Genomic DNA, 15,394 nt, shown 5'->3' with positions numbered 1-15,394 from the left:
TTGTCTTCCTATATTGGTAGCGAAGTAGATCGAAGATAACAGATCTTGTCTTCCTGTATTGGCAGCCAAGTAAATCAAAGATAGCAGATCTTGTCTTCCTATATTGGTAGCGAAATAGATCGAAGATAACAGATCTTATCTTCCTATATTGGTAGCGAAGTAGATCGAAGATAACAGATTTTGTCTTCCTATATTGGTAGCGAAGTAGATCAAAGATAGCAGATCTTGTCTTCCTATATTGGTAGCGAAGTAGATCGAAGATAACAAATCTTGTCTTCCTGTATTGGCAGCGAAGTAGATCAAAGATAGCAGATCTTGTCTTCCTATATTGGTAGCAAAGTAGATCGAAGATAACAAATCTTGTCTTCCTGTATTGGCAGCGAAGTAGATCAAAGATAGCAGATCTTGTCTTCTTCTATTGGTAGCAAAGTAGATCGAAGATAACGGATCTTGTCTTCCTGTATTGGCAGCGAAGTAGATCAAAAACAGCAGATCTTATCTTCATGTATTGGCTGCGAAGTAGATCGAAGACAGAAGTAACCAATCCTATCTCCCTGAAGTTGCAGTGGAGCGGGTTAAAAACACAGATCTTATCTCTCTGAAGTTGTAGTAGAGCAGATCGCATCCAGTCTCATCTCCCCGAGGTTGCAGTGGGACAGATTGAATAAGTCAATCTTATCTCCCTGAGGTTGTAGTGGAACAGATTGAAGAAACCAATCCTATCTCCCTGAAGTTGCAGTGGAGTGGATCAGAATGATGGATCTCATATCTCTGAAGTTGTAGTAAAACAGATCGCATCAAACTTATTTTTAAAGTTGCAGCGGAACAAGTTGAAGCTACAAGTCTTATCTTCCTGAAGTTGCAGTGGAGCAGACTAAAGATAGCAAATTTTGTTCTTTTAAGAAGCTACAAGGTACAAATCCTATCTCCCTAACGTTGCAGTGGCGTGGATTGAAGCATCAATTCCTATACCTCTGAAAAGGCAGTGGACTGGAATAAGCTACTTGAAGAAGACGAGCACTCAAAGAAGTCAGAACCCAACAAGACCGAGCAAAATTGACCCTTTTATAGTCTTTGCTCCATTCTCGTCACACGACAATGAGCAAATAGGGGAAGCTGTAATAGGCCAATTTAGCCCGGGCTCACAAAAAAATAATAAACCCAAAATAATAAAATAAAGTCCAAGTCCAGTACAAAATTATATCATTTGGCCCGATCGGATGGCCAATTACTTGAAAAGGTTGAAGGTCCATCTACAAGCTTATAGAAACATAATCTTCAAGGATATGCAATCTTAGATATGATATGCAATCTTAGATATGATATATGCAATCTTAGATATGATATACAATCTTAGAAGATATGATTTTGTAATATTAGAGATTTAATTTGTAGATACCCTTTAATCTTAGTCGTTGATGTAATTGATCTGTACCGTTGGATTTGGGGAGGCTCAACTATAAATAAAGGCCTCTTCCTTCATTGTAAAGGACTTGAGTTTGGAGCAATAATAATTCTTAAGAGCATTCACTCAAATCTCTCCCTCTCCTGCGTTCTTACTTTCTGTGACTTGTTCTTATTTTGTTCTTCGTTCATCTTTGTTTCTTTTTAAGTTACTTTCATTTGAGTTGGATTTTGGTGGAGGAATTTCGTTGAATCTTCATATTGTGAGAGTTAGACTGACTTAAGCGTTTTTTTAACCTTTTTTATTTATCCATTTAATTGTTTAATCATTAATTATTCTTTTACTTTTATTCGTTTATTTTAAAAAAGAAAACTTTTAAAAATAAGGTAATATTTGGTACTTTGGAGCTTTGAGAAAATCGTGCCCTAACTTACTGAGTTTCGATTTTTTTTATCCAAATAACCAAATATCCTTTTTAAACTTTAATGCATGAGACAAGCTTAGTTTCGAGGTTTAAAATGTCGTATCCTAACTTACTGGATGTGACATCTTATTACTTCGGGACAAGGAGGTCCTAACATCAAATTCGATTTATTCAGGTTTTTAAAGAGGATCGTATTTTAAAATCTTTTCAAATTTTTGACATTAGGTCGTTAATTAATCAATTTGGTACCAATTTTTGGGCGTTACGAGGGTGCTAATCCTTCCTCGTGCGTAACCGACTCCTGAGCCCGTTTTCTCAAATTTTGTAGACCAAAATCATTATTTTAATAAATCAAAATATTTTATTAAAATGATTAATCTCAAGGTGACCCGATCACACCTCGAAAAGGATTGGTGGCGACTCCATTTTCGTTTTAAAAGTTGACTCCGTTTTTCAAAATAAAAATAGTTTCGACAATACTTTTTAAGTCTAAAAACAAAAATAGCATGAAATTAAATTATAAATAAAAATATTAAATTTATTTTAATGGTACCCAGTTAATTCAAAATTTGAGCCCCCGCTCCCATAACGCTCCACCTCTATGTTTATGATAAAAATATATGAATATTAATTAGTTTTATTTTGATCCAAATCCTAAACTAATTTTGTTAATATTAACCTAATTTCACGATGTAGTATGAGTGACACATCACACGCGGACCTCATATGTTTCTCAATTATTAGTTAAAAAATTGATACACTAATTATTAAAATTAATAAGATTGACTGTTGAAATAAAATAATTTTAAGATTAAATATAACTAAAAATAATAATATAGATGAGATTTACCTAAAACATCAGAAAATAACAAGTGATATATCTCCACCTATAAATTTATAGGTTAGTATTTAATATATTAATAGTATAGTTTTTTATCTCACAAATAGTTTAAAAAATTGTTATGTGTATTTTTAAATATTTTATTAAATCTTTATAAGATACTTATCAACCTCTTGATTTTACTTGTAAAATTTAAAAACTTGTTAATAATGTACCAAATATGCACTCAACCCCATGATGTGCCTCTACCCATGTGCTTGTTATTTTTCTACTATCACCTTGGAGTTCATCTCTAGCACCCAGTTTCTCCACTGTTTTTTTCTTTTTCATACATACATACAGAACAATTACATATAAGGTTTTATATGAATTTAAAATATCTTAAACACTATAATAACATAAAAAGTATATGAATACTAACACAAATATACAAATTATTGAGTTCTAATATACATGTATGTATATATTTTCTACAATCACGAACTCACCACAATCTTGGCCTTCTTCTCTAGCACCCGATTTTCTCCTATTTTTCTTTCATACATACATATGTACATACAGAACAATTACAAATGAAGTTTTAAATGAATTTAAAATATCTTAAATACGATAATAACATAAAATATATGAATACAACACAAATATACAAAATATTGGGTTCTAATATATACGTGTATATATATATAGATATAGATATTTGTTTGGATTTATTGCCCATTTGACATTTTGATATTGGCATTTTGTATGTAATTAATTATCATGTAAATGCGCATTCGTGAGTGCATAGTATTTATGATGTTAATAATTGTGAAGGGGATAGGGGTGGTGGTGGTGGCCCTTGTCATGTGTGATCCATAACATGAGACAATACATCATATGGATCAGTAATACAGTAGTTGCACCTTTCTCACCACACCACCACCCACATGAAGGAGAGAGACACACACTTTGCATAAATAACAACAAAATTCTTGAACAATAAAAATAATTATTTAATAAATTTACGAATAAAATCACTTAAAAATTAATAAAATATATGTAGGTGACACATGAGAATGGGACACAACCCACCATGCACCATCATCTGCCAGTGGCATGTAAATACAGTTTTAGGTTATTTACGATTTTGTATTCAAATCTGAGTAATCTCTTCAATTGTTTTTATTTATTAATAAGTTAAATATTTCTAGCATGGTATCAAAATTAAAATCCCATTAAATTTTCATCAGTCTATTATTCTATATTCGTCCCATAATTTTTTTTTAAAGAATGGCAAAATTATTTATACAGTATAAGTAAGGAGACAAGTCGGGCCACCTCTTTGAGATAGAAATGTCTATAATCAAACGTATAATTATTGTAATAATGAAGCTGAAAATATATACAGTGATGAAGCGAGTAAATAATTAACACAAGTTTTTTAATGTAGAAAAATCAAGATGATATGGACTGACTTTATTATATCTAAAACAGATTATTGTATTATATCATCCTAGTAAGTTGAGTGCCAAATTATATAATACATAAAATAGGAAATAATATGGTAAGCTTTAGAGGGGAAAAGGGGTTATCCAGGCAGCACCGCAGTTTCTATTATATTATTCCTTTAATTCTTTTTTACTGCTCTATATATTCTCAACCTTTTAAGCCAATTAAATTTATCATGATAAGTAACCTTATTTTTCTCTATTATAATTGTGAACCTGTTCTTTTAGATTTAATTATGCTTTTACTACCTACACACTTTGCATATTTAAAAATTAATCTTTTTAATCCAATTAATAATAATGTCAAAATAATTTAACAAAATTGGTGTATGTGACATTTTTAAAATTAAAAAAATTACTCATGTGGGTCAATATTGATGCGTAAAAGGTTAAGTAAACAAATAAAAATGCTAGAAAAGTAGAGTGAAAGTTGATTTTGAATTTTATATTGGCCATGTGAGTACTATTTTTGTTCTATTTTAAAAGTGTAAAATTAGTGTTATTAATCGTGACTTTCATTATTAAATATTAAAAGGTAAGGACAACAACCTAATGTCTGACAAAAAATAAGATTTAAAAGCCCTTTTTTGGGCTTTTAATCTGTGAAACGAAAATTAATTACAAAACAAGCCAAATTATTTGTGAAAATTTTTCTCAAGGGAAAAAAAGATATATAAGAATTATCCTAAGAAATAAACAGAAGAGCAAGACTCTAATATAACTCCCGCCTGCTCTTACTCTTCTTCATCGTTCCCTTAAACCTTGACTTCGCCATCAATGTCTGTGCCGTGTTTATAAAGTTCCCAACAGCCAGAATTACCAATATGATCCCACAAAATATTATCTGCCAAAACCCAACTTTCGTCATCTCATTTCTTTCTTTTTTCTTATTGCATGGATGAAAGGAAAGATAAAATGCCAGAAGCAGGGGAAAACGGGAAACCTACCTGCCATTCTGTAACAACGCGGGCAAATGCAGTCTTCAGCAGTAGTAGTCCGACATATGCCTCAAAACCCTACAATCATGTTCCTTGGAATCATGCAAGCACTTATGTCTAAGAAATGTTGAATAACAACATAACAAAGTTAAATCCTAAAGAAGCACTATGCACAACATTCAGGGATTTGATACATAATATCTAACAAACGGCAACGATAAGTCAGAATTTCATACCAAAAAAGAGACTTAAGTTATTTGAAGACCTGAAATGTAAGAAATCATGGAAATCATACAGATATTATCACGCTACAAAATTGGGAGATTGAACTAAGGTTTTAGACCCTTTTTATAATGAGTGGTAAAATAACAACATGAAATGAACATGGTCCCATTTACACATTCTCATCAATCAGTCACAAGATAGCTTGGTTTACCTGCATAACGAAAAGTATTGGACATAAGACCCACAACTGGCAATCTACACCGGTTGTTTCTCTCCGAGCAACATTCATGCTATTAGACTGAAAATAGTAACACACTAAAGATTAGAATTTAGAACCGATTCTCCATAACTGTGAAGACAAAGGGTGATATTTTCTAGAATGCAAAGGAACAAAAGAGGATTCAAAACCAAGGTTATATAGATTATATGCAAAAATAGTTAACGATGTACGCAGGAAACAATAGTTTTTTTTTTTTTTTTGATGCATAAACAGAAATAACACCTTTCCTAGGGAAATCCGAGTGTATAGTCTCCGGCGCTGATATCGATTTAGTAGAAGCAAGGCAGCTCCTTGCATCATAGCCCATTGAAGGAAAAGTTCTACACCTCGCTGAATAGGTTTTAACACACTATTAATCAGGTGACATGGAAAATATAATTAGTGAACAATAGTAGAACAATGACCTGCTTTTGACCACAATTAGGCTGTCCTTTGATCTCCCAAGTGAGACTAACAAGGGCAGTAGCCATAGCAAAATAGTGATGGTATATCCACCTGCAAAATGATCATTTAGTCATCAATGAATTCGAAAGGCTAATCAAGAAAGTGCAAACGCAAATTATAGACACACTGAGAATGAACGTTTGATGTTTAGATTTTGATATTAACTAACACCATCACAAAAAAAAAAAAAATTCTCCCAGGCTAATGCATAGTATATTCTAGACTAAATAAAGAGTTCAACAAAATCATCAAACATGCTAATCAGAATGAAGATTCCACAAGATTATAGAAGCTTCATGGCTACAAACGGCTTTACTAAGTGGATGGGAATAATTTTGAATAACAAGGAGAAAATGGTCATGGATAAGACCTTTGTTGTGGACGCTTAGTAGTTGTTAGGTATGACTCTTACGAGAGGTTGTTGGGTAGGATTCTTAGAATAAAATAACTTGTTTTAGGACTCTTAAATAGAAGTTGGATTTAGTAGGACTTTGTTTACTTTCTTTAATTATAATAATCTCTATTAAAAAGGATGATTAATAAAACAAAGGCAAGTCAAATTTTAGCGAAACCAGAAAAAGGGATTACAAATTTATGACGGTTTAGTCTCCCTTTGGTGAGTTGAACTATCAATTCCAAATTTATGATGGTAACAATTTGGCATTAGAGCCAATGATCCTCAACAATGGCAAAATGGTTGGCGAAGTGGTGAGTAAAAATACGCAAGAAGCTCAAGTATATGCAAACAAAGATAGAGCAAACGCTAGATCATATGCTGCAGCATGTTGATGAAATTATTGCTGAAACCAAAACCCAATTGTTTGATCAAATGCGTGAAGGAATGGATAAAATAATAGCCAATAAATAAGGTAGTAACTCTATGGTAAATATGAAGGTAGACCCTTCTATAGCAGCCTTTACCAATCTCTCTTCGCCATCGTATGCATCAAACCCTCCAATTTCCATCTTGACAAAAACCATGGTAGTCACAACCAACTTCATTTGTTCTATTCATTAACCCCTATTAAACTCATATCCAACAACCCATCCTTTTCTTTAAATCTGATCCAGAAAACCTTCAACTCTATATTTGATGCGGAAGCTCAAGATTGAATTTTAAAAACACGAATAATCAACTCAAAGTTTTTGACTTTTTCTTGCGACTCAAGTAACTTCTTGCAAGAGTAGCTTTTACACCCAAAGTTCTAGGACTCAAATATGAAATCTTCTAACAAGAAATAGATAATAAAACAATGGAAAACAAAGAATCAAAAAAAATGAACAAAAGATTATAGATAGATTGATGAAAAGAGAAAAGAAGATGAATGGTGTTGAAGACAAATCATTGGATGGATAGCCTAGTCTCCTTTGGTGAACTTGCTCTAACAAATAACTATATTGGCCTTTAATCAACCCTCTCAATTGACTTGAATTAAGCAAAATGAAATTATAATAAACCTCCTCCATAATCTTGATGAATGAAACAAAAGCTCTATAAAAAAGAAATATGAAACTAGTCTTCTAAGAAAATCTCCCTTGAAGTATTTTATCAACAAAAAAAATCAAACATAATCCATATTATGGTGGCTGGGCATGCTTAGCTATTTATAGGCATGTCTAAGTTCTACTTGAATACTAAATAATTACTAAACTAAGACTTAATCAACTATCTTGCAATATAAACCTCCTTAGGCCCAGTCAAACTTTTATTAATCTAAAATATTAAAACTTTGAAATAAATAAATCCAAAAAATATGACTTATGTAAAATAGTCTCACTTAGGGGTGAGCATTCGATCGAATCAAATCGAATCGAATCGAAAATTTTCGAGTTAATCGAGTTTTCGAATCTCATTTTATCATCCTAACTTTATTTGAAGTTTTCTAGAATCGAGTCGAGTGAGATGGAATTCGAATCGAATCGAATATATTTGTTCGAGTTAAATTTTAAAAAATAATTTTAGATCCTTGTAACCATTGTCACCCATCGTAATAAAATTTATCCACCTTAATCAAATTTTTTATTAACTTTCATCACTTCATAATTTATTTATTATTTTTTTATAATTTTTTATTAACTTTCATCACTTCATAATTTATTTATTAATTTTTTATATATTGGTTAGCTTCTTTGCTTGCTTAATTGTTTCAATTATCTTCAGATTCTTGTCACTATGTATTTTAGAATTAAAAAATATATTAAATGTAAAAAATATGATTTTTTAATAAAAGTTATTTTAAAAATAAAATGTGAAATTGATACCAATATAAAATTTTAACACGAATATTTTATGGCATAATTAATAATTTAATTTTAATATAAATATTCAATATGACTAAACAATTCAATAATATAAATAATATAAAATGTGAAATTTAATTTAATAATATAAATAGTCGATATAAATAAAATTATTACTATTTATATTTAGTGATTTTTTTGAATAATTTTGATTTTTTATTTGAGAGTAAAGGGTGAGAAGTAAAAGTTTAGGTGAAAAATAAAAAAGTTTTGGGAATAAAAGTTTGAGGGAAAGTAAATAGGGAGAGTAAAATTTTGGAGGGAAAATATTAAAAAAAAATTGGAGGGGGGAGGGTTTGAGATAGATGAGAGGTGAGATGGGAAGAGAATAAAAGTTTTAGGGGAAAAGTGGGAGGGAGTAAAAATTTTGGGGGAAAGTAAAAGGTTTTGAGGGTTTTGGGGAGTAAAATTTTGAGAAAAAATAAATGGGAGAGTAAAATTTTGGTGGGAAATGGATTTTGGGTAGATTGGGGGGTTGGGAGGGGAAGGGAGTAAAAGTTTTGGGGGGAAAGTGGGAAGAAGTAAAAGTTTTGAGGGAAAAGTAAAAAGGTTTGGGAGTTTGGGGTAAAAATGTAAAATATTATAATTTGATATTCGAATTATTCGAATTATTCGAGTTATTCGAATTCGAAAACTCAACTCGATTCAAACTCAAAATTCGAAAAAAAAATTCGAGTTGATTCGAATAACTCGATTAACTCGAATAACTCGATTCGTTTAACTCGAAATTCAAATTTTTTTCGATTTTTTCGAGGCGAATCGAGTTTTGCTCACCCCTAGTCTCACTAGACTTTCCCTTAATTAGATAGTTCGAATGGACTTCCCAACAACAAATAGTCCCCAACGGACTATCTCCTCATTAGATCGTATAAGGCGAACTTTTCATTTATAAGATAGTCCTTAATGGACTTCCCAACGCTAGATAGTCCTAACGAACATCCTCTTCATTCGTTAGTCCTTGGCGGACTTCCCAACCCTAGATAATCATAACGAACATCCTCTTCATTCGTTAGTCTCTAACGGACTTTATATAACAATTAGTCCTTGGTGGACATTACACATAAGATAGTCTTTGGCGGACTTCCCTTTTCTAGTGACCTCTTTGCCAAGAAACACTTAGAAAGAGAATCCGAAAAATTGTCTCGCTTTCTCAAAACCAATATTGGCTTATTCATTACCTCTGGCAGACTCTTAATGGTGGATACGTATTTGCAAATTTCCATGCACAAGACACTTTCCCCGATTCCTCTTGCCTTCGCTTTTTGGTGAAGCTTCTTATCCGCAAGTCTGCTAGCGCTCTAATACGCCATAAATGCGAGTCACATAGTGGTTTTCACATATATGCCCCGACGGGCTTCCATGTTTTACTATCCTGGTGGACTTCATTTTGCCGTAAGGATGAATCTATCCTCCACTGGATCATGTCATGACCAGCCATAGACTTTCGATTCCAAGGAGTCAATAGACCATTTTTATGGTGTCGCTCCATAAAGCTAGTAGATCATTTCCATAATGCCACTCCGTCGAGCCAATAGACCATTTATCCAACCAAACTTCCTCAAATCCTCCTTGTTAATTCGAGCACCTAAGTGTTCGCCTGTAAGGCCGGACCATTTCGTATTTCAATGACTCCAATCCTCATTCCATCCGGCCATTCCTCCATTATGTCAATTTTCCTATCTTCAACTAACCTGCCAAATACTTCCCTTCGTATTCCACATTTTATAAACATACATTTCATACACATTACGTTCACAATTATAACATGGAGTACGTCACATATTAGTTCATCATTACGCAACCATATCATACATTCAGATAACATACTTGCAAACATTCATATAATTGCACAGCTATATGCATGAATAGCCCTTCCAATCAGCCACGTATACAGCCAGACTCAGACCAAACTCAGTGCAGAGCATGCAAACGTCACAACAACCAACAAACATCCAAAGGTGGAGTACAGAAACTCACCTGCTGTCCTTCCTCCCTGTCAGATTAGTTTTTCCAAATACCAGAGTCTCCTCCATTCTGGTTAGCTAAGCATGATAACCAAATATATCAGTTAACTCGAAGGCATTCATGCTTTAAAATCCAGAATCCAGAAACTTACAGAAAACCTTTCAAATTTTACAAAAACCCCTAACTTCTCTTTTTCTCAAATCCACGATTACAGAAAGATTAAGAAACTTACCAATTCAGATTCTCATCTTTTTAAACTCAATCCTCATGTTCATCGCTCCATGCAGAGCTTTCCTTAAACTTTTTCTTCTTCGAAACAACTATATAAGAAGATGAAGAAGAGAAGAAAATGAAATAGAATTGAGAAGAATTTTCCTCCCGGAATAACACTTCTCAATTATATATAATCTTACATGCGCGGTCACCAAAAAACCCCATCAAAACCAATGGCCAACATCATCATGTTTCTCACTCAGGAACCAGTCAGTTTCAACATAACTAAACCAGAATTAAAACCCAACTAATTGTCATTTAGCCACTAAAATTTTTAGATTTTACAGTAGAGATCGCCAAACCTGCAGTTTCTTTCAATTAACACCTAACTCTTTTCTTAATTTTGGACCTCTAATGAAAATCGGGTATGACAACTCTCTTACCCATAAATGTTATTTGAAAACAACTAATTTTGACATGTTGTAATGGCAACCAATGTTTTTTAAATCAAACCGGTGGTTGAACCGGTCAAGCCACCAATTCACCAATCTGACCGATCCGACTAGTCCGATTAAAAAATTATTAAAAATTTAAAAAAAATAAAAAATTTAAAAATTCTGGTTCAATCCCCCTCTTCAATCAGTTTTTTTAGCCAATTCAATTGGTTCATATTGGTTCCTGATCTATCCGGTTCAAAGTCACTTTCCAAACCGATCTCCCGACTGGTTCCTAGTCCAACTAATCGGTTCAATTCAAACAACACTGGTTGCAACTAATGTACCGAACAAATTGGAAGGGGCTATACACCAAGCAAAATGCACGTACATAACAACCTCTACTCTTTCTCATACCAATTTGGTCTGTAGCCGAGACAAGTCAAGAAGTTTAAACTAAGTGCGATAAGAGACCATGCCAAGCTTTAAACTATGAGCAATAGGCCAATAACCATATCCTAATGGAAGATCTACACATTTGATCTCAAAAAGGAAGGGATAACAATGGATAAAACACCTAGAGTATATAAAAAATGGTTACAACCAAAACATAAAATCAATCCTAATGATGTAACCAAAGGATAAAATTAGCAAGATAATGGACACCATTGTCTTTTTGTGTCTTCACATCAACAATTGAGAGGGTGCTCCATGCTTCAACTTAATGAGAAACAATGTCATCATTACAATAAGATAGAAAACCATACTAACGACCTCCCTCTTCCTAAGTCCTTTCTTTCCAGTTTGACGATCTTATGATGTCCAACCCTACTCAAGTGTCTTACTCACTAACTTCCAATCTCCATACACCCACATAATCACACACAAGCAAGCACTCTGTACGGTGCATCCATCAAATCTAATAGTCCTAAACAATTGCACAAGTCCACCAACTTGAGGGTAGGAGAGAATCATTAACATGATATGGTTACTCCAAAAGGAAAATACAACATGGCAAGGATGATTAACATTAGTGCATAAACATACACCAGAACAAAGAAACTAGTTTCTGAATTCTTTCCAATGTGTACCTTTCTAGGCATTACATCACAAACCAAGAAAGCCTAATTTAAAAGCATGTAGTGACCCATACAAGAGTAACAAAAAGTAGAGAGGTGCTAGGAGTATGAACACATTTTCCAATATGATCTTTGCCACAAGTCACCATTTACATTGACATTAAAACATCTCTCGAGTTACTATAATCTGAAGATTACTGCACACTACAAATTCATTTTTCTTGATAAAGTTCCATTTATACAAAACAAAACTAGAAAGTAAACATGCTTGCTTTTGGAAAACATTTGAAAAGAAAAAAAAAGATGGCATGCAATTACCATGGACGAATGTCACTTCCATTTGCTCGCAATATGTTCTCTCGCAAAGCCAAACCAGTGTTAAGGAACAACAACCATGCCTAACAGAGCATATACTCAGCATTAAACCAATAACAAAGGAACTGACTCTCAAACAAAAACCCTAAGGAATAATTCATAAAATACCTCGTACAACTGAACTGGAAATGCAGGCAAGCATCCTTCCCATATCCACGATCGTAAAATAAGCAAAATTAATGGAAAAAGAATAAACATTAAGGCAGTCCTATCCTGTTGAAGGGACGTAGTATTTATTAAGAATATATAGTTAAATTTCAAATATCTCCTCTTTTTGCTTATAAAAAATTTATTCACGGATAGATCATGAATCAGAAAAACGTAAACTACAACTTTGAGATGTCTAAATATACAATAGTAAGGGGTAACTAAATGCAAAAATGAGGCTATATGTATGTGCATATTGAGCTGATGCAATAGTAAAATTGAAGAACATATTGGGATGCCAAAAACAAGACAATCAAAGAATCGAATTTTAGAAAAGAAGGGTTATAGTGAAGTAATGCTTACTCTGTAGCTGTTATATTCCTCCTTAGCTTTCAACTGGATCTCTTTGCGAGATGCACGAACACTGATTGGTCCCAGAAACATCCTTAGATACCAACCTGCCATTCCCCAATTACCATTTCATTATTAATCAATTCATAACTCTAATACCAGGAAAATTAAATTACTAAAATTTTAAAAGAAAAAAAAAGAAAGAAATTATTATACCCTGAGCATTGGCAGGAAGAAAACCAGCAGCGTCTCCATCGGTAATAATACATATCGCTGTCTGTAAATCCTCTTCCAGCTGTTTTCAGATCCAAATTTCAGGATTTGTTTCTTTTTCCAAATTTAAAAATGAAAAACGAAATAAGAAGATGCAAAGTGGGGAGTTTACCTTGTCTGCAAGTTTGGGATCCAAAAGCTTCTGAGAGAGAACGGTAGTAATGGAGGAACGGAGGTGGCGAATAGAGGAATCGAGAGAATTCGCCTTTAGGCGAAGAGATTGCTCGTCGTTGGATATCATGGATATGAGGCCAGCGCCTGCTTCTTGCAACTCTCTGGCTTGCTCCATCACCTTCCCTACTTCTTCTTCCATTTCATTCGTCGATTCCTCCACGTTCTCCATCTTCTACTCCTTGGGTTTTTCCTGATTATTCAAAAAAAAATTAAAATGAACGATGGTCGGATGCGTACTTGTTTTATACCATGAAAGGGAAAGCAAAGCAAAGGAAAAGGATTTCTGGTTCTTTTATTACGTGGACTGCGAGTAATTTGTCCCGCCTTCCCACGCGACACCATTCAAATTATTATTATTTTAATTTTATTCGTCATTTTGTCCATATATTTGAGAAAAAATCTAGGTTTAGCGTGAGTTTGGATGAGCGGTGCGTTTACCTGTATTAGTGTAAAAAAAGTTGTGGCGGTGAGATTAGATACTGTAGCGATACTGTAGCGTGAGACAAAAAGTAAGCTAAATGCACTGCACCCAACCGCCCATCCAAACCCACCCTTAGTTTAGATGGGCGGTGTGTTTACCTCCAGTGAGGTTAAAAACAGCGGTGGCGGTGAGATTAGTTACTGTAGCGGTGAGATTAGATACTGTAGCAGTGAGATTAGAAACAATGGTGGAGTATGTGTTTGGATTCAAACGTAGCTGTAGCGGTAAGGTGAGAATAAAAAATGACTATTAAGGACATCAGATTAGAATTGATATATAATAGAATTTTTTAAAATTATTTTACTTTTTTAAAATTATTAAAATATGTGAATTTATAAATTCATTTAATAAAATATTAAAATGTATCTTCTAATATTTTAATGAATTATATAATCAATTTAAATTATTTATTAGATAAAATGATAATTATTTTTAATTTTTATAGTTAAATATTTTTTTATAACAATGATCAATATTATTTTCACAAATAGTAACATTATACTTTGATCAAATTTTGAAGTATCTAAACGGATGATTTTTAATAAAAAAATATAGTAACATAAGACATAACAAGTTTCATTATTACTAGAAATTAGGTTATGATACAAAATGTTTTTATAAATATGGATTCATTAAACTAGTTGCAATGGTTTCCCTTAACATCGTGATTTCAAGGTCACTTTCTCTGTTAGAAGAACTCGATTCAACTATATCAAAATGGCCTGAAGAGACTGGCATGTCGGGTATATTCTCAAATTCTCGAAAATCCTCATCATTTGACCAAGCATGTCTTCGAATGTAATTATGCAAAACCATTGTTGCAATAACTATTAAAACTTGCTTGTTGAATGAATAACTTGGAATATCTCTTATATTGGCCATTTTTTTTCCACACTCCAAATGTTCGTTCAATTACAGTGCGTAACGAAGAATGGGCATGATTAAAGATTTCTTTTTTTTCCAGATACTTGATGATTACCTCGACGAAAATCAGGTAAATAATATCGTTCCCCCTATATGGACCTAGAAAACCTAACATTTGTGGATATCCTGAATCCACAATATAATATTTTCCTCCAAAAAAGTAAAACATAATATCAAGTTTAAAAATAAATTAAAAATTTTAATATTTTTTATGTAAAAATTAATTAAAAAATTAAAGTTCAACCTGGTGGAGGGTGTGGAAACTTTAACTCTTGTTTTCTAAGTGCTTACAAAAAAATTCTAATATCATGTGTTGTTCCTTCCCAACCAAGAAATGCAAAAATAAAGTACATGTCGAAGTCACAAACTGTCATAATATTTTGAGTTGGTTCACATTTTCGTCCGATATAAGGTATTTGACAAGAAGGCGAAATGCATGCTTTTATGTGTGTTCCATCTATGGCCCCAATACAATCCTTTAAAATAAATACAAGTAATGAGATAAAAGTTAGAAATAATTTATATTTTAAAAATATAAAGATTGTGTAAATTTTACCTTAAAGTGAGGCCAATATCTTGTATCATGTCGAATATGGTTCGGTACTTCCTCGAATTGACCTTCAGTGGGTTTAA

The 15,394-nt window shown here is 32.8% G+C and overlaps 1 protein-coding gene across 2 annotated transcripts; it reads right to left on the bottom strand.

Moving 5' to 3' along the window:
- Nucleotides 1-4,650: 4,650 nt before the first annotated feature.
- Nucleotides 4,651-13,697, bottom strand: LOC107950115 (transmembrane protein 120 homolog). Of its 2 annotated transcripts, XR_005911306.1 has the most exons (11): nucleotides 13,295-13,619; nucleotides 13,126-13,204; nucleotides 12,922-13,016; nucleotides 12,520-12,624; nucleotides 12,355-12,434; nucleotides 6,005-6,095; nucleotides 5,823-5,930; nucleotides 5,532-5,618; nucleotides 5,332-5,360; nucleotides 5,105-5,173; nucleotides 4,962-5,001 (listed from the first exon to the last, which is right to left on the bottom strand). XR_005911306.1 is itself a non-coding variant. In XM_016884866.2 (10 exons), the coding sequence occupies exons 1-10, from the start codon at nucleotides 13,523-13,525 to the stop codon at nucleotides 4,870-4,872; spliced, it is 1,077 nt and encodes a 358-aa protein (XP_016740355.1). In that variant the 5' UTR covers nucleotides 13,526-13,697; the 3' UTR covers nucleotides 4,651-4,869. The 2 variants fall into 2 exon arrangements, 1 of the variants encoding a protein (XP_016740355.1); XM_016884866.2 differs by lacking the exon at nucleotides 5,332-5,360 and having other exon boundaries at nucleotides 4,651-5,001; nucleotides 13,295-13,697.
- Between the last annotated feature and the right edge of the window lie 1,697 nt (nucleotides 13,698-15,394).

Source organism: Gossypium hirsutum, chromosome D03 (assembly GCF_007990345.1).
Source record: "Gossypium hirsutum isolate 1008001.06 chromosome D03, Gossypium_hirsutum_v2.1, whole genome shotgun sequence".
In the NCBI taxonomy this organism is placed as follows: domain Eukaryota; kingdom Viridiplantae; phylum Streptophyta; class Magnoliopsida; order Malvales; family Malvaceae; genus Gossypium; species Gossypium hirsutum.
Note: the sequence above shows the minus strand (reverse complement) of the source record. Positions and strands in the feature narration are given on the sequence as shown.

What these genes read in the sequence shown, in the direction of transcription:
- LOC107950115 (XM_016884866.2), bottom strand. Translation starts at nt 13,525, where the DNA reads ATGGAGAACGTGGAGGAATCGACGAATGAAATGGAAGAAGAAGTAGGG. An exon ending in ATCCCAAACTTGCAGACAAG is followed by an intron (nt 13,205 to 13,294) that starts GTAAACTCCCCA and finishes ATCTGAAAACAG; the next exon opens with CTGGAAGAGGATTTACAGAC. An exon ending in TTCCAGTTCAGTTGTACGAG is followed by an intron (nt 12,435 to 12,519) that starts GTATTTTATGAA and finishes ATGCTCTGTTAG; the next exon opens with GCATGGTTGTTGTTCCTTAA.